The sequence below is a fragment of the Rosa chinensis genome, chromosome 3, assembly GCF_002994745.2.
Source record: "Rosa chinensis cultivar Old Blush chromosome 3, RchiOBHm-V2, whole genome shotgun sequence".
In the NCBI taxonomy this organism is placed as follows: Eukaryota; Viridiplantae; Streptophyta; class Magnoliopsida; order Rosales; family Rosaceae; genus Rosa; species Rosa chinensis.
Genome location: NC_037090.1, coordinates 34,346,906 through 34,370,660, shown reverse-complemented (window position 1 = coordinate 34,370,660; position 23,755 = coordinate 34,346,906). Strand labels below are relative to the sequence as shown.

At 36.8% G+C, this 23,755-nt stretch overlaps 1 protein-coding gene across 2 annotated transcripts; it reads left to right on the top strand.

The window, feature by feature from the left end:
- The first annotated feature begins 19,742 nt into the window (after window positions 1-19,742).
- Window positions 19,743-23,755, top strand: LOC112193343. 2 transcript variants are annotated; one of them, XM_024333443.2, is made up of 7 exons: window positions 19,743-19,886; window positions 20,195-20,515; window positions 21,407-21,848; window positions 22,002-22,007; window positions 22,232-22,530; window positions 22,722-23,089; window positions 23,355-23,755. In XM_024333443.2, the coding sequence occupies exons 2-6, from the start codon at window positions 20,213-20,215 to the stop codon at window positions 23,064-23,066; spliced, it is 1,395 nt and encodes a 464-aa protein (XP_024189211.1). In that variant the 5' UTR covers window positions 19,743-19,886; window positions 20,195-20,212; the 3' UTR covers window positions 23,067-23,089; window positions 23,355-23,755. The 2 variants fall into 2 exon arrangements, with proteins under 2 accessions (XP_024189211.1, XP_024189212.1); XM_024333444.2 differs by lacking the exon at window positions 22,002-22,007.

Sequence of the window (23,755 nt, the reverse complement as noted above, 5' to 3'; positions counted from 1 at the left end):
TTGTTTGCTTTTATGCATTACCACAAAATAGAGACCGGTTATTCTTGGAACTACAACTATTAAGTATCTAGGTGGGTTTTGACCCTAGATCCAACCGGATTGTGGTCAACCTAGAAACATCTAAGAAATAACAGACAAATTTGTTTCAACTAATTTCATTTAAGCATACTTATAAATAGGTTACCATATATCTTGCCTAGGCCTGTAGAAGTCCTTGGATTCCAATCTGCTATTTGTTTTCAAATTTATTGCTTCTTTCTTTCTTACATAAAATATTGAACTTTCTTTTACATATAATATAGAATTTTCTGGTGGAGGCTAGTTAGAAAGTTGCCACATTCTTGCCAAGGCTTCTAGAAAGTGGAAGCAGGAACTGTATTAGTTCCTACGTGCTTGTAAAAGTTAGTTTTAGTTGCCTTTTTTGCATCTTTAATTAGTCAGCTCTTATCTTTCTATCGATATGTGTGTGTAATTATATGTATTGGGCCAGAGGAAGTCTAGAAAGGGTCCAATAATCTATAGATTCAGGTATATATTTTGGAAATTACTCCTTTCGATTAATTATTTAGCTTCAATTAATAAGTGTTATGCAGTTACATGTGTGTCCTTATTAAGGTCTGAAATCTGTATGTATGACTTGGCCTTGGTTAAATAAGTTATTATATACAAGGGTCAATCAATTGCAATCCAGACATGGTCTAAAGTCTAAACTAGTAACTCCCCACCGCGCGATGCTGCGGATTTTTTTTTCCCCCACGATGATGATGTCGTTTTGCCCATTCTTCCGGGGAAGAAGAGAAAGGAGACTAGGGACCAGCCCATTCTCCTTGATTTTGGAGCATTAGGAGAGTGCTTGAGAATTAATATTATGTCGATTCTGGATCATTGGCACTGGGAATTGGAATATGATAATCACCGTGTCTTTCACAGCAAAGATAACAAGTGCATATATTCACCTTCATAGAGTTAGCATATAAGAATATATAAATGCCTATGATAGAGAGGTGTTATTCATTGTCATGCCACAAATGACTCCATATGACATGGGAAGGGCATCTTTTGTTTGCTCCAGTTAAATTTTGTTGCATGTAACATTGGATATTAATATTAAGTTCCCATTTCTTAAGCTTTCTGGAGTGGTTGAAAACTATTAAGATTTTACAAGCAAAACATGAGAGTTCATGAGAAAAATGTGGCTTCTAAGACCAAGGGTTCGCACTGATGGTAAACTTAATTTTTTGCCTAGTTTTTTCTTTCTGCTTATTTTGATTTTCATCTGTGTCTGGACCTGGTATGCTTGATACTTCTCTCAGTATGTGAACCCCCTTCTATAAATTTTTTAATTCTTTTCTATTTTTCACATCTCAGGTATGTATGTGAGTAGGAATAGTTATATTCGCACTGGAGTTGCATAATGGAAGGTCTCTAACCCAGTTCACTTGGTAAGAACATAGTATTTACAAGTACTCTGGGATTCTTCATTTCCTTTTACTGGAGGATGAGGATGTTTTTATTTTTATTCAAGTAGACTCATATGAGTCATATCTCATAACATCATTAGCAAGGCAGAATGATGTTGTTGCAAGTTAGAAACTAAGAAGAGTGAGAATGCTTACAGAAAAATGCGGTTGAGAGCATAACATCATTAGCAACTCATATCTTAAGCTTTCTGCTCTTTAACAGATCTTTGTAGCTATAATGAACTTGCAAAATTCACTTACATTCTTAACAACTCTATGGATTGTTAACAGATTGGCTATTTTTGCTTTTGTTCTTTCATTTCTGCTAATTTTATTTAATTGGGTTATACATAACAGTGGGATGTACTATCTGGTTACTCTCCACCCCCACCCATGAAGAGGTATAGTTATTGGTTCTTCTTTCGTTAACTTCCTGCAGTCATGTGTTTTGTGATGGTTGTTATTTGTTGGACAGAAAAAGAGGGTTTCTCTACTAATGGCGGCTGCAACCTTTCAAGTGGCTACAGTTGGTTCTCTCTCTGATCTAGCCATTACCCAAGGTAGCTACCTGTAATTAGGTTTTTTCTGTGCATTTCTCTGTTTCACAGTAATTGCAAGTTACTTTAGATTGAACTGTATTGCTATCTTTGAGTAACAAATCATGCAATTATGGGAAGTAAATTCTCAATCTTGCTACTTTTCAATTCAATTTTCAAATCACTGCTCTAATTCCTCAATTTTTTTTGCTTTATTTTGCTTGCTTCCTAGGTTCATAAAGTAATTGCTCCTGGTTTTGGTTTTGGTTTGTGGGATCTGTGATGTTTTGCTATTGTGTACAACTCATGAATGAATGAATCAAAAGTTAAAGGTAGAAAGAAAAGAGAGATTGAATCAGTTTAGGTGCTGCATTATCGAGACCCCCCCCCCCCTAAAGCGCATTTGTAACCTGATTTGTCCACCTAAAAAGCTATAAAGCACATGGTAGCTAGCTGTTAATTTGGATGCAATATTATTGAATAGATTAGTATACTTCTACTTTCATAAGCAAATCCACGTATACCTCTCATGAAAATAGGTTAATCATGCACCTCTGTCCTTAACTATACACTTCGGCATATGTAATGGCTGCTCAGGGAAATAAAAAAAATACAAAGTATGTAACCAATAAGAATTATTAATAAAATCACAATAGAAGATTTGAACTTGCTTTCAAAGGATACAGCCGGATATCAATTAGTAGGAGTGTGGTCTTCAAGATCCAAGTAACCTATAGACCGCTCTTTATTTGTTTTAGTTTGATTTATCATTTGAAATTTAAAAGAATTGTTTATGTTATCTCTTCTATCTGTATTATAATTATATCCAAATTGTGTCCTTTAATTGGTTTAAGAATAATTATTGACAGTAAGCCTAATAACTCTTTGAAGGGAAATTTTGGAACTAGTGGTTGATTATATCTAAGCACAAGTTACTGTTCTGTTGGGTAAGCACTTCTATATGTTCCTTTTATTTTGTGTTCCGTGGATTTCTGTCTTCAACATGGCTGAAGTATGTGTGCATCATCTAGCCCCTTCTAGTTTATAAATTGTTACAACATTTTGGAGTCAACTTTCTTGCTTGTCATACTGTTAATTACTGTTTGGAATGATCTTCCAATGAATTTAAATTAGAAAATATTCTCAATAAAGAATGATGTGTAAGAATTTGCAACCTTCGGTTTTTGAGTCCCTGGATTTATGGATTTTGATTATACTAATAAGCAAATATGCCCTTATCATTTTATTATGTCTCTGGATTAAATCGTGACAGAAAAAGTTTCCGCCATTTAATGGTCAAATCGTTTAGTAAGAGCAGTAGTTTGTTTATCAGCTAAACAACAATTAAAACAATACAAATATAACTTTTAACCGAATTATGAAGTGACTCATGAGTAGGAAGCACTAAAAATCATATTCATTACTTCTGGGCAGGTAATCTAGTTTTGTTTTGAAGAGTTTTCATTGCCTGATCAAAATTACTGGTTTTGAACAATTGGCATTTTGGGTGGGTTAAGGTTGTACTCCGTTTTGCGTTTATCGAGTTCATTGTTGAAGGTAGTGTGGGTTGGCCATATGTTGAGATTATATGGATGCATACATTTGAAGAGTTATATATGTTGCAGATATGATTTGTTAATTGCTATCTGTTCATTGATATGGTTCATGGTTTTTGTTTAAGCATAAGGTGTAAGTGTTGCTTTGAGTCTTGCCGGGACAATTCTTCTATTCTACACTGTGAGGATGTTGCCTTCTAAGATAGTTATTGCACCTATTAACCCAACATTCTTACATCCGGTAAGTGATCGAACCTCTTTTTTTTTAGACAGTTACAGATTTATAAACTTAAAGCCTTAAAGGGATGAAGCAAGTTCGCAAACCTGTTGTGTTTCACTCTCTTTATTTCAACCTTTGGGGTGTATTGGAACACAGAAGGTCCTAAAATTCTTTTAAGTCTAGTTATGCTCTAAACTCAGTGTTCAGATTGGTTTAGATGGATTTAATTGTTTTGTACCACAGAGGTAGTAAGTGTGTGTTTGGGAATTGTCCATGAAATGAAAGTGCTTTTGGGTTTAAGGTCAAATGAATTTAGAGTATGTTATCTGCATTGTTTTGCTCGCTTTGAACATTATGATGACAATGTGGTTTAATGTCAGATGAATTTGGAGTAAGTTGTTCACAACAACAAATTCGGCAGCAAAGCGCGGGTAAAATTTCTAGTAAATGTGCTAAAAGAACAAACAAATGTTTATTTGCAGGGTTATGCATATATACTCACGCACCCTAGAATACCTTCCGTTTTCTATGACCACTTCTATGATTTGGGTGATTCCATTCATGATCAGATTGTGAAACTGGTATAGCAATACAGCTAGCTAGTTCCTTCATTAAGCATTTGGACTTGTCTGCAGATCCAGATTAGTAGATATGGTCTGTTTTGTACTGATACTCATGATTAGGTTTGTGTACGTGAGACAATGGTGAATTAATGGAAATTGCAATGAATGATTTTGGATGTGGATTTTATGGTTTTATGAATGGGCAATTTTAAATTCCAGAATGCATGCATACCAATTGTAACAGGGGACTACTAATATGTGTTATCTCAAATTGCGAGCTACAACAAAAGCACACCAAAATGTGTGGTTGCAGCTGCACAAAAACAATATAAAAACCAATTAAAAGCGTATAACAACAACAAATAAGTGTGGTTGGACGTGATCACAGACAATATAAAACACGTACTATTAGTGGTCTTTTTTATATTCAGACCACAAATATTTGTCGTCTAAATAATCTCAAACGACAGTAAATTGTCGTCGTAATGAGACTGACATAACATAAAGAATATGATATCTATTGTCTAAACCATTTTCCAACATCACATATGTATAATTTCAAAACCTTTCACACAACACTTAAATGTCATACAAACCTACCCTAGAACGACACTTAATTGTACTCTGATGCTCTTTACGACCACATATAATTATCGTTTAAAGTAAATTTGCACAACCTTTAATTGTTGTTGTATGAGAGAAGACACTACATACGAGTCTTCATATTTCTTATTTAAGGGCATTCAGACCACACAAATAAGTCTTGTAAATATGCTTCACACAATAGTATTTAAAAAAGACTGTGGTTGTTTTGTTTATCATACAATACAAAACTGTTGTTTGAATGCTTTTAAAGATACATATCACAATGTTCCCAAAATGCAAAACTCATCAGACAACACAAGACTTTTATTTTTTTATGTCGTCTGATGCCCCCAAGAGACGACACCGTACTAGACGACATATTTTTGTTCGTTCAGATGACAGAACAGTTCTGTCGTCTGAAGGCCTTTTTGGCATAGTGCTTGCTCCACCGACATCTCTCTACTCACCTGGTCACATTTATTTTGGAATTACCAAAAGAAGTTAGACGACTACCATTGTTTTGCATTAGCTAGCATTTTGGATTAGATTTTCTTTAGTCAAAGAGACAATGATGTAACTCTGTTGGCTTATGAATAAAATTTCAAGTTCTTTTCATTATGACTCCATTTTGATTCTGAGCATATGACTTTGTGACTACGATGGCTGGGCCATCAGTATTAATTCAAGGACATGGAATAACCCAAGTTCCCCTTGACAAAAGGTACATTGATTACTGTCGCAAAAACTCTCTATGTTCCTAGGGCAAATCGCACCTATGAGTAGCCAACGGATTTCATGCGAAAACGCATGTAGAGAACAGAAATGAGTTCCTTTGCAACACCTCTAATGATTGCGAACAAAGGCGCATCTTAGAGAAGTTTATGTGTCTCTCTAGTGGACTCTATGTCAGTATTCGAGCTATTAATCCAATGAAGTTATGAGAGAAGATCTCTTGGATTTAGACACATATTGGCTTTGTCACGACATGATAGGTCATCCTGGTCATAATACGATGATCCATCCACTAAAGACTTCACATGGACATCCTTTCTCTCGAGCGAAATGAAGCATGAATCAAAAGTTGATTCCTGTACTAAGTGTGACTGACGCTGCTGCCTAAGGCACCGCCTCAGTCCACTACCAACCTAGGGCTGGTGAAGTCCCTATCCATGACGCCATGGATGGCGGCCATCATGGTGATGGCGCCCCAAGTGATGCTGCAATCACCAACTTGCTTCAAATAGCGTTTCAGACTATCAGGCCTAACCAAAATTCTCATTGGTTGCTTCTAAAGTCTCTCGCTCATTTTACAAAACTCGTTCCTTAGGGAAATTAGGACTGAGACCATCCTATGCAAATGATATGAAAATACTCATTTTATTCTTACATAGAACCCATCGGGATTCTATGGACTGATTCAACCAACTTGCAGACGTTTAAATATCTCATGATATTGGTTGACACGCAAATACGCTGGTCACGTGTTGTGCCATTGTCCACCTGTAAATGCTGCTTATGCTACACTTCTAGCACATATCATATGACAACGGGCTCACTCCCCGGATCATCATCTTCCGTCAATTGGACTTGACAATGCTAGAAAGTTTACATCGAAGACTTTCGATGGTTATTGTATTGGGACTAATGTTGGACATTATATTCCCATAAACACACCCAATTGGTCTCGCGGAAACGACTACGATGGTAGTCCGGACATTGGTAATGCGCACCAATCTCCTTATATTCTCCTGGGGTGATGCAATATCACATGCAGCTATGCTAATTCGTCTACAACCCACCGCCACTCAATCTACCTCTGCGTTACAGCTAGTGACTCGGTATAAGTATCGTACTTACGCATATTTGAGTGTGCAATTTATGTGCCAATTGCGCAGCCACAGCACCCTATGATGGGTCCTTACAGATGAATGGGCAACTATATTGGATTTGAGATTCCAACTATCGTCCGCCACTTAATGCCTTTGCTAGGCTATCTTCTTACCGCTATTTGCGGATGTCACTTTGATGAGACAGTCTTCCCGTCGTTAGGGGGAGATAAGAATACGAATGTTCAGCAGGAACGACAGGAATTGTCATAGTCTGTCCTCACTATGTCTCATCTCGATCCCCGTTAAAGTGACGAGATCACACAAATATGCTGCAAACATGCCTACAAGGATGGGCGTCCCTATGAGAGGACGTAGCGCCACCCTACATGGAGGCAGACATGGCACTGAAGCCAAAGAGAGTGGCACTCTGGTGTTATAGGCCATGGCCCCAGCTAGGATGCTTGGAAGGCCCGTGGGTTCGAATGATACTTTGGCACAACTCAATCCTTGGATCATCGACACTCAAAATCCGTCTCATGAGTATCTTCTGGATTATGGTTATCGTTGGGGGACTCTTCAACGTCAGAACCTATTCCTGAGAATATAAAGCTCTATGAAAATTACGCTAGTGTACATGAGACGTGGGATAGAAACTCCATCATAATTGATGATGTATTTGCACATTTCGTTGCGCATGAGTTTGTTGAGTGAATCATATCGAATCATGCTCCGTTGATGAATGAATGCCAACGTAGAGAAATTTGGCCTAAATGGAAAGATGCGATCCATGTTAAGTTGGATTCTCTAACGAAGAGGAAGGTTTTTGAGCCAGTGATGTCAACACCTCCTAACATAAAATCTATTGACTAATGGGTCTTCGTTAGAAAGCGTGGTGAGAAAAAGAGATGGCAATCTTGCCTTATGCCGCAAGACTTCTCACAAAACGCCCTGGAATCGACTACGATGAGACGTATTCTCTCGTAATGGATGTCATTGCACTCCCTACCTTGTCAGTTTGGTAGTTTCCTAATAACTGAACATGCAGCTTACAAAAGTGATCACTACGTATCTATATGGGATCTAGATATGGAATATACATGAAGGTTCATGGTGAATTTCATTTACCCAAGTTAAGCAGCTCTAGACCACGGAGTGCGTTTACAATAAGGATGAAACACTCGCTAAAATGACTACTTGATTGGGAAGGATATGACCACGCGTTTCCATAACAAGTTTCAGATTCCATCGCGGTTCATGTTGGACATGATCTTCATTGGAAGCCCTTAAAGAGTTAAGGGAAACCGCTGAACACTTGAAATCCGAGTTTGAGATGAAGGATTTTGGGAGAACACGATTATATCTCAGTTTAGAACTTGAGCATCGTGTTGATAGATGCTTAGGCATTTTAACAAGGTCAAACCTTTAAGCACCCCCATGATCGTCCGTAGTCTTGATCCTGAAAATGATCCTCTTCGTCCAAAGGATGATAACGAAGATGTGCTAGGGACAAAAGTGTCTTACTTAAGTACAATAGGCGCATTATTGTACTTAGCTCAATGTACAAGACCGGACATCTCATTTGCCATGAACTTGTTAGCTAGATATAGTTTTGCGCCAACGCGACGCCATTGGATTGGTGTAAAAGATATCTTTCGATACTTGAGATGTATGATTGATATGGGCTTGTTCTATCCCTACAGAGTGACAATGGATTTGGACCCATCACACACTAGGAACGCCGCCAACACTGGCCTGCGTCCACTATCCACATCCCAAAACGACATGTGTTTTGGAAGGTTTTGCTGATGTTGGGTATCTCTCTGACCCACACAAAGGTCATTCCCAAACTGGTTAAGTGTTTACCATGGGTAAAGACCATGATATCTTGGAGGTCTATAGAACAAACCCTAATCGCTATATCTTAGAACAATGCAGAGATCATTGCTTTTCATGAAGTGGTTCGTGAATGTATATGGATTGGATCCATAATTACGCATGTTTGAAAAATTGTGGTTTGAAGTCTACCACAAATGAGCCTACGAGCATTTAGGATAATGCTGCTTGTTTTGAACAAATGAAGTAAGGTTACATCAAAAGCGACAATACAAAGGATAATCAGCAACAACAAACTCTCCTTAAGATCAAAGTGAACTAGGTTCAATCTGAGGACAGTGTGGCAAGCTTGCTCACTAAGTCATTGCCTAAATTCCACTTTCGAGGAACATGTTGGTAGCATCGTTTGCGGAAGTTATCCGAACTCCCATGACCGTAGTCATCAGGGGGAGATGTCTACATGTATGGTCTCGAAACTTGAAGGGTGTGTTGTGCTCTTTTTCCCTTCGACAGAGGTTATTTTTGTCCTACAGAGTTTTTATTACTCAGCAAGGTTTTTAAGGGCATCTCCAACAATGGAGTCAAAAGCCAAAATGACTAAGGGGTTTTTTTTTCACCATCTCCAACCCAAATCAAAAGGGTGTCAAAATAGCTTTTGAGTCATACGTTGAGTCAAAATGACTAAGGAATGAAGGTAGAAAGCCAAAATGGCTTAGGGGAAGAAGGCTGGGCCCCACTTCCACTATTCAAAATGAGCGGCTCTGATTCACTCATCATGAATTCGATTTAAAATAGAAGGCCAAGATTAATTGATACCAAAAATTAAAAAATAAATATATAATTACTTAATTTCTAATCTGACAGTCAGAAAAATGCGAAGAATTAAATTCAACGGCTAATAATAGAGTAATGTAGTTTTAAACGAGAAAAACTTGAAAAAATAAAATAAAATTTGCTAAAAAAAAATTAAACAACGATATATTATATAAGATTATTATGTATGATATATAAATTCATATTGTAGTTAAATAATTATCTAAAATAATTAAAATTATGAAATGGCTATGACTTTTGACTAAAGGGGGTTGGAGATGAAATATATGAATGAATAGTAATGACACTAGGGTGTCAAATTTTCCAAATGACTTTGGCTTTTGACTAAATGGTTGGAGATGCCCTAATGAGGCAACGAGAGGAGCACCACGCTTGGGCGACACAAGGGGGAGTGTTCAAGTAAATCCAGAATATGTGTCTGACCCAAACTCGAGGTTACTTGCTCTAGTTGAAATAGGGTTTATATTAAAGATATTCTCGGAGAATCTTAGGAGATATCCAATCAATGTACAATTATGTTTCCATGTACAACTCTATCTCTATGCTTGTAATCCTCTATATAAAGAGGCCCATATTATCAATGAAAGCACGATTCAATTCTCTCCCAATTCAATTTTTCTTAAACACAGTACAATTTCTTTTTTATTTTACAAAAAAATGTGATCCGATATACGTTAGAAATTGAGGATAATTTAACAAGTGAGTGAGGAATATGGATTATGACAGCAAACTTTTATATTGTGAATAGAATAATTCTAAGTGAATCATCTTTTGGTGTACCATCCAGAGTCTACCTTATGTGGCAACAGATGTGGCATAACTATTTATGAATCAAATGACATGGTTATGTTATATCTACTGTCACATAAGGTGGGTTGTAGGTGGTTCACCAAATTTTTATTTAGAAAATGAATAACTGAGATATCTATATGATTCTTTGCAGCGCATTAGACAAAAGATTTTTCTTGAAAATGGCTCAAACCAATCCTTGGAGAATAAAGATTCTAATTCTTATGTTCATGTTCATGTTGTGATCATATATTGGATCATTAGAGGTGTTGCTAGGTTCAAAGAGCAATCGACATGCACAATAATGAATGTTTATAAGTGTCTTAAAGTCCCATCAAATTTAAAGAAGAAATGCATCAAAGCTTTATACAAAAAGGTACAGAAGAAAAAAGGTAGAGAAGAATTAATGGAAGCTAAAGTCTGGAAATAATAGGCTTCTTGCAGTTAACAATTGTGCAAATGGAAGTATTCGAACTTTGGCTGGTTCAAGTTCATGTGCTATGGTTCCACTGGCTAGGCCTAGACGACAAATGGACAAGCATGTTGTTGTTGTTGTTTTTTTTTTTTTATAAGAAACTTAGAGTGACAAGAAAAGGTTACAAGCTGGTGCCTCTAGGGAAACCAGAGCCTAGATTATCAAATAGAGTAGCTCTTGTGATTCTTGGAGGAATATGCAACTCCCAGAATTTCTCTTCTTGGATTGAGTGGCCAATGTTTGCACACGCGTCCGCTGCAAAGTTCGCTTCTCTTAGGATATGAGTGAAAGTGATTGAGCAAAATTTTTTTGAAATCTCCCTTATGTCTTTGATGATTTGTTGGAGGCGCCATGGTGTTTGGACTTTATTGTTGACAAGCATGTTACTGTTGATGTCGGCAAGTAACATGAGATTTTGTATTAAAAAAAAAGGTGAAATGTTTGTCGGGTTATTGGGTGGTGGTAGTATATAACTATATAAGTATATTAATGGAATTCCATTCAATGCGGTAAGTTTTTTTTTTTTTTTGAAAAGGCGGTAAGTATTTCTTATTATCAAGGAAAAAAGGAGGCAGTTTTTAATTATGGCCCTGATTTTGAAGCCCAATTCCTTATGAGTTGAGACCTTGGATTTTAAAAGAAGAAGTTGCTGAGGTGAAAAACATGACAAACGAACATAAAAAATTAGGAAATTTTTGGATGCACCATTATGGCTGACGGTTAGATGGACAAAATTATTCTAAATTTTCTAGAGATACCCCTAAAGGTAGTCATTAAAGTAATTTGAAGTCTTCAATACCAAAAAAAAAACTACAGACTTTATTAGAAGAAGCTATGAATGAAATGGGGGAGGAGAATGTGTTTCAAATTGTCACTGATAATGGTTCTAATTATGTAACGCAAGATACTTATGGATGAAAGGAAGAAATTCTATTGAATTCCTTGAGCAGCACATTGCCTTGACTTGATGCTAGAAGATATTTGCAAGATGAAAGTTTTTGAGTCAACAATTAAAAAAGCAAAGCACATAACCAAGTTCATTTACAGGCACTCATCTGTTCTTTCTATTAAGATATCAATGCTTATCTTATACTTCCAAGCTCACAAAAGTAAAAGTATGGTTTTGTTGCTATGTTTTGATCCCATAAATAGTAGGAGAGTGAAGATGAAAACCAAAAAAAAAATTAAAAAAATAGGGATGGTCTTTAGGCAAAGGAATATGTGCTTCATGATAGGTACTTTTGGGAGCATGTAAAAAATTGCATCAAGGTGGTTATGCCATGTTTTTGTGTTCTACAAAAAGTTGATTCATAAGTGAGACCCGTCATGAAATATGTACTTACATGAGCATTTGTTTAAGTATAATTAGCTATATTGGGTCAGTCCCACATCGCCGCCAAAGGCACTAGCGCCATTAAAGGTCTAACCTCTGGAAACACTAGACCACCTGAGCTCAGGCTTAGGTCGATATCACCTCTGACGCGTCGCGTGAAGATCACCTCGCTGAGATATCAGAAGCTGCTAACTAATGCCCATTAGTCCCACATCAGAAATCAGAAAGAGATCAGTCTCCTCTTCACCTATAAAAGATCTATTCCTCTCTCTTCATTAATTACGCATTAAATACTTGTCTAACGTTACTCTGTCAATTTAAATACATTGACTGACGTAAGCATCAGAGCAGAGAGGACCGCCAACCTCGGTCTCTCGTCTGACACCCTTTGTATTTTTTGACATGTGACACTAGCGCTACGCATCCATCAGTAGCGATTTGCACCCGGATCAGCTATAACAAGGTTCTAGCTACCCCTAGAACTTGAGCATCAACAAAATATTTATGATTTAATAGATTCCGCACAAGAAAAAATTGCTACGAATTTTTGAAATGTGAGTATATATAAAAGTTTTAGAGAAGAACAATTGGTTTAAAAACCCTTATTGCCAGTTTGAAAGAAAGATCCCTGGTTTGTAAATGAACACCGACTCGTTCATTTGACAAAACGATTTGCAAATCATGAGCATATCACTTATGAGATAAAGATGAGAAAAGTATCTATTAATGATATGTCTTGAGAAAATATTACCCAACCAAGTGTACAAAAGTACGAAAAATTTAACGAGTTATTTTAGAAAATATAATGCACATAAGTTTTTGTTTTAATTCTTAAACATATGTATTATTTGCATTTAATTTAATTTATACAAAAACAGTAACGAAGCTCCCAAGTTTCTAACTTTTTAAACTACCAAGGTTATGGTGGGGTGGTAGAACCTCCAGGTGTGGAACCCCAACATCCGTGTTCGAGCCCCCTCTTCTACACCTAGGCTATGTTTGTTACGTGGGACTAGGCTGGATTGGAGTAACTTATGTAATGAAATAAGACTCATCCCACGTTTGGCACACATGAGGACTCAATTAAATGAGATTAGAGAGTCCCCGCATCAGCTCCTGACCTTCTTACATAGAACCCCCAAATCTCCCCGGACTGTGGAAGCAAGGGCTTCAACAACGCATTAGTCTCTCCATCCCTTTCGCGCGCTTCAGCCTCATATCTCCATCTCTTTCGCGCTTCAGCCTCGTCTCTCCACTCTCAATCGCGCTTCATCCTCCTTGAACTTCCAGGTTCAATTTCTTTTCTCTGTCATGCTCCTTTTGCTTTGATTCTGATTCCCTCTTCCCTTCAACCCCGTCTAGCTTCTTCTTCGACCCCGTCTAGCTTCTTCTTCTCATGTATCTACTGTGATTTGTTAAATTAAAGACTATGGATTGATTTTCTATTAACAATTGTTTATGGGTTGTAACAATTGGTGTCTGGGTAGCTTGATTTGCTAAGAATTGATCAATTTCAAGACTGGGTTTTTTTTTCTTTTTTCTTTTAACGTCTGTGTTTTGATCTTCTTCTTTGGTTGGTTGTTTTCATTGATTTTGGGTGTTGATCAATTTTGGGTTTTTTTTTTCTTTTAACAATGTCTGTGTTTTTATCTTCTTCTTTGGTTGTTTGTTTTCATTGATTTTGGATGTTGATCAATTCTGGGTTTTTTTTCTTTTAACAACGTCTGTGTTTTGATCTTCTTCTTTGGTTGGTTGTTTTCATTGATTTTGGATGTTGATCAATTATGGGTTTTTTTTCTTTTAACAATGTCTGTGTTTTTATCTTCTTCTTTGGTTGTTTGTTTTCATTGATTTTGGATGTTGATCAATTATGAGTTTTTTTTTCTTTTAACAACGTCTGTGTTTTTATCTTTTTCTTTGGTTGGTTGTTTTCATTGATTTTGGGTGTTGATCAATTTTGGGTTTTTTTTTTTCTTTTAACAATGTCTGTGTTTTTATCTTCTTCTTTGGTTGTTTGTTTTCATTGATTTTGGATGTTGATCAATTCTGGGTTTTTTTTCTTTTAACAACGTCTGTGTTTTGATCTTCTTCTTTGGTTGGTTGTTTTCATTGATTTTGGATGTTGATCAATTATGGGTTTTTTTTTCTTTTAACAATGTCTGTGTTTTTATCTTCTTCTTTGGTTGTTTGTTTTCATTGATTTTGGATGTTGATCAATTATGAGTTTTTTTTTTCTTTTAACAACGTCTGTGTTTTTATCTTTTTCTTTGGTTAGTTGTTTTCATTGATTTTGGATATTATTGTGAAATCTTAGATATGAATCGAAGGCAAATTATGTTGCTCTTATTGGTGGAGCTGTGGCACCTAGAGACAATGTGTGCTTGTGCTATTGATGTTTAATTTGAGATGAAGACGTGCTGAAAGACATGCTCTAAATAATCGTTCATTCGTTAGACGTGAGACTCGTTTGAGTTATCTAGATAGTATTATAGGCAATAGTGACACCGAATGTGTACACGAATTAAGAATGGATAGAAGGACTTTTGGCCTTTTGTGTGAACTGCTTCGCACAGATGGAAAGATAAAGAGTGATGGTTTGGTGTCTGTGGAAGAGCAAGTATGTATGTTTTTACATATACTTTCACATCATGTGAAGAATCGTACTATTAGAGGTAGATTTTTTCGATCCGGAGAGACTATTAGTAGGTATTTCCATTCCATACTACAAGGTGTTTTACGATAGTAAGGTAGTTTGTTAAGGGTACCTGATCCGGTACTTGCTGACTGCACAGATCGTAGATGGAAGTGCTTTAAGGTTAGTGTTTGTAGGGACTGCAGTTATGCGTTTTCTGATTGTTAAAAGGTTCATCTATATGTGCAGTTTATAGACTTCATGAATATATATATATATATATATATTTTTAATAGAATTGCTTGGGGGCACTAGATGGAACTTACATTAGAGTGCGTGTACCTGCAATTGACAAGCCAAGATACTGCACAAGAAAGGGTGAAGTTGCTACAAATGTGTTAGTTGCTTGTTCTCGTGATATGCAGTTCATATTTGTCTTACCGGGTTGGGAGGGTTCGGCATCGGACTCTAGAGTTCTTCACGATGCAGTGACTAGGCCGAATGGATTAAGAGTTCCCACTGGTAAGGCTATTGGATTAGTTGTGTAGATTAGATTAATGCAGTTTATGTGCGTTTCACACACTAACAAGAATTTTTATCTTGGCTATTAGGTTATTATTACCTTGTAGATGGTGGTTACACAAATGGTGAGGGATTTCTTGCACCATATAGAGGAACAAGGTATCATTTGTCGGAATAGGATGAAAGAAATATGCCTAGGGATCATGTGGAATATTTTAACATGAAGCATTTGAAGGCAAGGAATGTCATAGAACGGTGTTTTGGAATGCTAAAAGGAAGGTGGAGAATACTAAGGAGTCCATCATTTTATCCAATAAAGACACAATGCCGCATAATTACGGTTTGTTGTCTTTTACATAATTTTATTAGGAGAGAGATGTCCATTGATCCGATGGAGTATGCAGTATGTGAATTAGATGCACAAAATGGGGAAGAAGCTGATATAGTTGGCATGGTGGAAGCGTCTAATCAATGGACTACTTGGAGGAATGAATTAGCTTTACAAATGCATAATGAATGGACGGGAAGAAGGGCTTACCGGGATGCTGGAGATACAGGGGTTTCAGGTGCTGCTGCAAGGGATGCAAGGGACGGAAGAGCCGCAAGGGATGCAAGAGTTTGAAGAGAATAAATGATGTAGTTTCTGCTTTATAGGCCTTTTAGTATGAAAGATCATAATTTATGTAGCTTTTGATTTGTTGTGAACACTAGATGAGACAATAGGTAATTGATTATGTACATCAGTTACTTGCATTGTTAGGAGCTATTGCTTAATATGAAATTTTTTTCCTTATTCTCATGATTAGTTTTTGTGTTTTACTTGTGTTGATGTAATTGGTTTATTATTTTCAGTTTGGGTTATTAGTTTTGTTAATATCCCAGAAAGAAAAACACAAGTTGAGAGAAAAAGAGGGAAAGTTGTGGACTGTGTTTGGTGGTACCTTTTCAACTTGCTTTGTTCTGTTGTTCTTGCAGGTTTGGATTCAGGTTGAATTGGTTTAGTGCTTATTGTTTTTCCTGGCTGAAGTGGTTTAGTGCTCTTCTTGTAGGTTAGGATATAATTTATTGATTTTATGGTTTCATGATTTGTGAATTTGTGTTCTTTTGTTATGAGAATCAAGTTGGAGGGTGAGAAAGTGTGAGTTTTTGAGTTTAGTTTGCTTGCATTGGATGATTAGTTTACAAGTTTTCTGTTGGATTTTGGTGGGCTGAACAATTATGTTTAAAGTATGTACTTTTTATGCAGCAGTTTTCTGTTATGATATTATGTTCTTATGTATTGAGTATGAAAGATGGCTTTTCCTTGCTGAACCAAGTTCCCCATAACCTTTGGGAACTACATTTAAAAGCTAAAACCTAAAGGCAACCCTTTGATAAAAATTTAAAAAAAAACATTAAAAAGGCAACCTCCTTTAAATGGAAATGGAATTATCCATCTCAGAATGCTGTTAGGGACAAGGGCTGATTCGACTTGTTCCTCTTTGAAAAATACTGTTAATTCTTTGCTTTACTTGATACCTATGTTTGCTTAGCTTCCAATCCATTTTTCTGATTCTTAGCTCTTCTCTGTGCACAAAGTCTGATACTTATCCTAATTTATGTGGTGTGGTTTCTTTTCACTGGAAAAATCTAGATTTGATGTGTTTGTGCTCTCTCACTAAACAATATTCTTAGTTTTTTTAAATGTTCTTATATATAGCCACGGCTGGTGGGTTTCATTTTTTCAAACTGATTGGTCTTCTCTTAGTCTTTCAATGAAAATGAGTTACCTAGAAAGTTTGTAAACTGGCCTTTTTCTTTCTCGATCATTGATAATTAATATGCTAATGATCACTTATTCTCTCATTTTGGTAATCAACTGATACTGAATTACCTATAATGGATTTGTCAGACATTTCATGTAAACACTCGGCTTCTTGGTGAATTTGTTCTCCATTACTCTAATAATACAAATTGCAGATAAATTAGGTATATTCAGAAAGTAAGTTTAATAGTAAGGGTCCTTGTTTATTTGTGAATTGTGATACATTGCATACATATTCAGTCCTATTGTATTATGGCTTCATTGATTCATTATGATGTATAGATGTTTTGATACATAATCAAATAACATGTTTTGATACAAAGCTTCTAGCTCCCAGTGATGAACACTCTACTATATAAATTTTGGCCTTGTCTGAAAATATAATGTTGAAGACAAGAAATAGATTTTGGATCTTGATAAGAAATAGATTTTGGTATTAACCTTGTTCTTGTAGGATATAGGAAAGGGTTCAGGTTGAGAATTGAATGAATGATTGAATGGTTGAATGGTTAAATGGTTCAGGTTGAGTAATGCAAGGCATTACTCGATTCTCTTCGATCACTTGAGAAATTTTTACTTTTTCTGGGTACTTTATTAGTTTATTTGCATTGTTTCTTCTGTTTGCTTTGGCATTGCATTGCAAATTATTGTTGCAATTGAAAGCTCACACTGAACATGGACATAGTCACATAGCATGCATTTAAAATTGATCAATTATGGGTGGCAGTTTGTTAAACTGGGAACATTGCAAAGTAGGAGAGAAAATGTGCAGTTTGCCAAAGAAAAAAAGTAAAATATTTTGTTGAGATTATGATTAGTTTTGGAAAGAAGAAAAGTTGATAGTGAGTGGAAACTAAACTGGAACCAGAAAATTGCATTTGGTTGATCATATTTATGCTTCTTTAACCATGAGATGTTGATTTTTTTTGCAGAAAATGGAAAGTGGTGATGAAAATACAGAGCAAGGAAAGTCAAGGCGTGTATGGACCAGCTTTGAAGAAGAATCTTTGTTGAATGTTCTTGACGGAATTATTGCTGGAGGACAACGCTGCGACACAGGAAGTTTCAAATATGGTACTTTACTGAAAATATAGAATGCTTTAAATCTTTTATGTCCCAATTCCAATCTGAAGGCAAGTCCACATATTGAGTCAAAGTTGAAGAAACTGAAGAAAGATTATAGCATAATCTATGACATGATGAACAAGAGTGGATTTACATGGAATGATATCAAAAAGTGCATTGAAGTTGATAGTAATGAAGTATGGGATACATATTTGCAGGTAATGAGGAAGTTTCATTGAGTTTCATTTTTAATCTAACTGATTTCATTGCTGCACTTTGATCGATTCATTTATTTTTTTTTGTCATAGCACAACAAAAAGGCAAAGGGATGGAGAAACAAGAAGTATCCATTATTTGATAGACTAGCTACCATCTTTGGGAGTGACCATGCGACTGGAACTGGAGCTGAGGTTCCTGCTGATATGATGGAGGAGCAGAGCAACAATGAAGATGGCATTGAAGTTGAGAATGACACAAGCCCCATGTCAATGAGCACGGGACAATCTCAGCTTAGTCAGAAAAAGATGAAAAGAAATGATGAAGATAAAATTATGCTTGCATTGGATAAATTGTTTGAAGAATCTGGAAAAAGAATGCAAGCAGTGACTGATGCTATAATGAAAGGTAATGAAGATCGATCTGATATTGCTAAGGAACTTAAGAAAATGGGACTTTCTGTTCTAGACCAAATTAAGGCATTGAAAATCATTTTGGATAAGCCCCAAAATATCTCTGTGTTCATGTCCTTAGATGATGAAGTGAGAAAAGTGTATGTGGATAACTTGCTTGCGGGCACTGCTAGAGGATCTACCTAACTGCTGCATGAGGATATGTTCTTTTTTTTGGCTTGGAAAACTGCAAGAGTTGCTGCAGTAGCTTAGGTTGGACAAGCTCCTTCTTTTGCTAGATTAACATTCATATTTGTAATTGCTAGATGGAACTTGTGAATGTTAAAATTGTGTATTAGGGACTTGTGAATATGTATAAACTAACTGCAAGTATGGAACTTTATTAGCATGTATTGAATTAATAGGTGGACTTGTGAATTTGTAAAAACTAACTACAAGTACTATGCAAATTGTGGTTGCTCTTCTCAAGCTATTTGGTTATTAGATTTCTTCTTGCTGTATGTGAACTTTGCCAAAAAAACAAGCTACAACAGTTTCTTACAGCATTTTCTGATTGCCATCTTGAGATGTCTTCAACTTTCACCTTCCAATTTTCTTTTCTTCTCATAAACTCAGAAAATCGTTCATGTTTCTACAAATTACCAACTTTTAGTCAAATACACAAACAAACATGGGATATGACTATTTTGACTATTCTGCTCTTTAATCCTAAGCAGTACCAAATATGAGTTAAGTATTAACATAGCATATCCCAGACTAGAAGAGTCCTAGACTATTATAGGAAATAAGGTGGGGGATAATAGTCCCACGTAACAAACACAACCCTAGTGACCAGTGGTGGCCGAGGCCTTTGTGCTTGTTGCTTGTTGGTGGGCCCCTCGTTGGAGGGAATAGTCCAACTCTACTGGGATACACTCTATGAGTTTGTGTTGCTAACAATGCTAACCTCCCCTCCGGGATTAAAAAAAAAAAAAAAATTGGTTCCAACTTGTAAAAGTAGAACCGGGTGCTGGTTAAATAAACTAAAATAGGAAAGGTCGGATCCGAATAAGCTCAAATCTCAGGGGCGGGGTGGATTTAAAATTAAAAGGAATTAGGGGTGACCAAATAAAGAAAAGAAATAAGAAAGATAAACCTCCAGAGCAGATAGCAGAGGGTAGAAAGCGTGAAAAAGACCGAGCCCTAGTTCCAGTGCGGCTCCATTCTCTTTCACTCTTGCAGGTAATTTCTTTCTTCGCTTCTTCTTTTATTCCTGAAACCAGATTTAATCCAAACCCTTGTGCAATTTATCGAAGCCTTAATCGATTCAATTTTTGTTTTTTTACCACAGACATTGTTATTGGTTTTGGAAATTTTATACAACTGTTTTGCTTAGTGAGTGAGCTTAATCGAATTAGGGATTGCTGCAATAACAATAGGCCTTTGTTTGGGACTGTGTTTAAGCTATGTTCTTGGATGATTCTCTTGTATGCAATTTGATGGTAGTAGCATATTGATTTAAGGTTTGGTTTGTGGTTTCGCAATGTTAGGGTTTATATTTGAGTTAGATGGAACCTAAACCAGACCCGGATATTGATGATGATTTTAGCGAGCTGTACAAGGAGTACACTGGCCCTCCTGGCTCAAATGCCACAAACACACAAGACAGAGCAAAACCGAATAAGAGGTCCCTTGCTGGGTCTGATGAGGAAGAGGAAGCTCGCGACCCGAATGCTGTCCCGACTGATTTCACTAGCCGGGAAGCTAAGGTTTGGGAGGCAAAGTCAAAAGCTACTGAGAGGAATTGGAAGAAGAGGAAGGAAGAGGAACTGATTTGCAAAATATGCGGAGAATCGGGGCACTTTACTCAGGTATATTTAGGATTAGTTTTTTTTTTTTTTACATATCTGGTTATGTGTATACATACTCACACATGCATTTTTTTTCAATTGCTTAGCTACAAAACACTTTTTTCTTGGGCTGAGGTCCAGTACTTCTGTTAGGCACAACTGTTTAGGAAATTAGTAGGTTCTTTGTAATTTATGCTGTTGATAATATGTTTATATCTAAGACGACTTGTAACTAAATTGATAATTGGAGTGCACACTGGCTTGCAAATGTACTGTTGCAGTCTGCTATATTTTCTAGTTGGTTAGCATTGATATCGCATTTAGCTTTCTAGTGTTTTTATACACACCGAAGATGATCCCGATTTGTTTAGTGTGATCCCATTTTCTGACTTTAAAGCTTTATTGTTGGAAAAGAGGTTGGTAATGCCTGCAACTGCATCCACACACAACCACGCAGCCACCCAACCGATAACCGTATAGGCTGGCAAACCATGATATTCTATCAAGAACAGAAACCATGCATCTTTATTGGCTGTGCTCAAGGTATAAAAAATGAGCATTATTTGTTGATGCTGACTAGTCTAATTGATGCTCTTTAGGTTCTGGTTATTTGGCCATTTTGATTTATGTCTGCACTCTGTAGTGCTTCATGCTAACTTGGTGCTCTGTTAAATACTTTCACCAAAATGAATGCCACCTTTTTCTGTCAAACAAATTGGCATCGTTTATGAACTTCATTGCAAAGCCATACTCTTGGTAGAAATAAATACAAGGCCATAAAACTAAAAGATCCTCATAGCACTTTCGTAATTGTTGAAGTTTCTTCTGTTGCTAAATTTGGTGATGATATATGGTAACAGTAAAATTTCATTCTGTTGGTGATAACATGTTAATTACTTTTGCAATCTCTAGGGGTGCCCATCTACTCTTGGAGCAAATCGCAAGTCTCAAGATTTCTTTGAAAGGGTACCTGCTAGAGAAAAGCATGTAAGAGCGCTTTTCACAGAGAAAGTGACAAACAGGATTGAAAAGGATATTGGCTGCAATATTAAGATGGACGAGAAATTCATCATTGTCAGTGGCAAAGATAGGTTAATATTAAGGAAAGGCGTGGATGCTGTACACAAGATGATGAGAGAGGAAGGTGAACAACGGGGTAGTTCTCAAGTGACTAGATCAAGGTCACCCGAGCGAAGCCCTGTAGGTTCACGGTTACACCGCTCTGAATCCCAGAGGTCTCATTCTGGTCCTCGTAATGGATCAAACTTTCAACCAAGGTTTCACAGGCAGGATAAGTTTGTTGAAGATCGTATACGTCAAAATATGCAAAAATTTTCCAGGGGTTCTCCACAAGGTAGGGCCAGCATAGGATATGTTTACGGTGTATATAGGAAGCTGCTGACTCATGTTGGTAGCTTGTTAGGTTCCTATAGAATTTCCTACCTGCTACCTGTAAAAATTTCCCATTTATGAAAGAATCAGCTTGTTTCTTATCATTTGTTTGCAGCAAGAGGTAAGTTCTTATCTTCAGCATTGTGTGTACAGTTCTGGAGTAACTCTCATGGTTTGATCTGAATTGATGGGGTTGTCTCGGACATGAAATCATTTACTGAAAGCATATCCAGAAAATTACCACAGATGGTCTTTCTGTGAATATAAGATAGTATGTTGAATTAAAGCTTCCATCTGTGTTAGCATCTTGAATCGAGTGCTTAACATCCTCTTCATTTCATGAAGCTTATGGTAATGATGGAGCTCGAGGTCGGCCAAGTCATTCAAATTCTCCAGCACGTGCCCCTTACATGGGCAACTCATATAATTCATATGATGGTCATAATCAGAGCATGGCCACTTACAGAAATGATGGATGGGAATCTGATAAAAAGGGATCTGAAGTGCAATCTGGTCATCAGTTTGATTACCCAACAGTCCCACAGACATTAGAAGAATTAGAATTGGAGTACAAAAGAGAGGCGATGGAGCTTGGAAGAATTCGTGACAAAGAAGAAGATGAAGAAAATTACAAACATCGTGAGGTATGGATTACCTTATAACTCTCGGAAAATAAACTTTTAATTGTATTCATGTATGAAGTGATGTTACATGTATTTAACCATCCGATTTCGATCTAAACCAGGTAAACTATACAAATTGTTTACCATGCCTATTTCTTAACTTGAAATCTATACAAGTTTAAGATGTCTGACTTTTTGTTATACGGTAAAAGGCCATTAGGGAAATGCGAGAGAACTACATGAAGAAACTGGCTACCTTGAGGGGCATGCATGCAAAACAGTGGGAGAATTTTCTTCAGCTTGATGCCCAGAGACGTCAACAACAGGCTCATCAGCAAATGCCCACTGCAGGTTTTGGTAGTTACAAATCACACAATTACGCTGAATATGACAGTCCAGCAGCTAATCCTCATTATTCCGGGCCTACTTTAGCAATGGATTCAAGGAGCAGGTACCCACACACTATGGAAAATTATCCTTCAAGACCTCATGACAATTTTGGTGAGTTCCAGCGTCAGAGACATGAGGATTATGGGAGAGGTTACAATCGATACTAAATGTTAATCAGCGATTGCATATGGTGAGTAGTCTTACTCTTCAAGAAAGTTAAAAGGATTTAGAATAGTTACCTTCCTGGGTAGGCCTCATAGCACAATATACCATACTTATTCAGGTTCATGTAAGTGACACCATATATGATGGTTCTTGGGATGTGGAACTTGTAAATCTTTGGGTTTTTTTTTGGCTTGGTATGGAATGTAGATGTTGGAATTGTGAATATGGTGTAGCAGATTATTGATTGCTATTTAGCTAGTAGCTTAAATTTCAGTGCGAAAATTTTTCAGGGTTGAGGTCTGAGTGATGTGGCAGTATGCACAGGGGAGCACCAAATCTAGGTAAGTATGTTGGTTATGACTGAATTGAGGAGAGACCAGGGGCAGTTGTAAGGTCCTCCGTTTTGCAGTATGATAGCTTAGTTCTGTTCAGGGCTTCTTTCAAAGAAGTGGGACATAATTTCCATTGGCTAGTCCTGAGATTGGATGTAATGTTTTCAGTTATGGTTACATAGATAGACTTTACTTAAGCGGATGGCTGTGAATGTTTCTGTTGACATTGTGTTGCTGCCAAATACTGAGTGCCTACTATTGATCTTGGCACCCGGGTGGGTGCTGATAAGCTTTTGCATTTGTTCCGGGTCATGTGTTTTTTCCCCTTCGTTAAATAAACAAATGGATGCTTAGAGCAA

Excerpts from the sequence above, each read along its gene's own strand:
- LOC112193343 (XM_024333443.2), top strand. The coding sequence starts at position 20,213 with ATGGAACCTAAACCAGACCCGGATATTGATGATGATTTTAGCGAGCTG. Across the intron at positions 20,516-21,406 it reads AATCGGGGCACTTTACTCAG|GGGTGCCCATCTACTCTTGG; the intron begins GTATATTTAGGA and ends TGCAATCTCTAG. Across the intron at positions 22,531-22,721 it reads AAAATTACAAACATCGTGAG|GCCATTAGGGAAATGCGAGA; the intron begins GTATGGATTACC and ends ATACGGTAAAAG.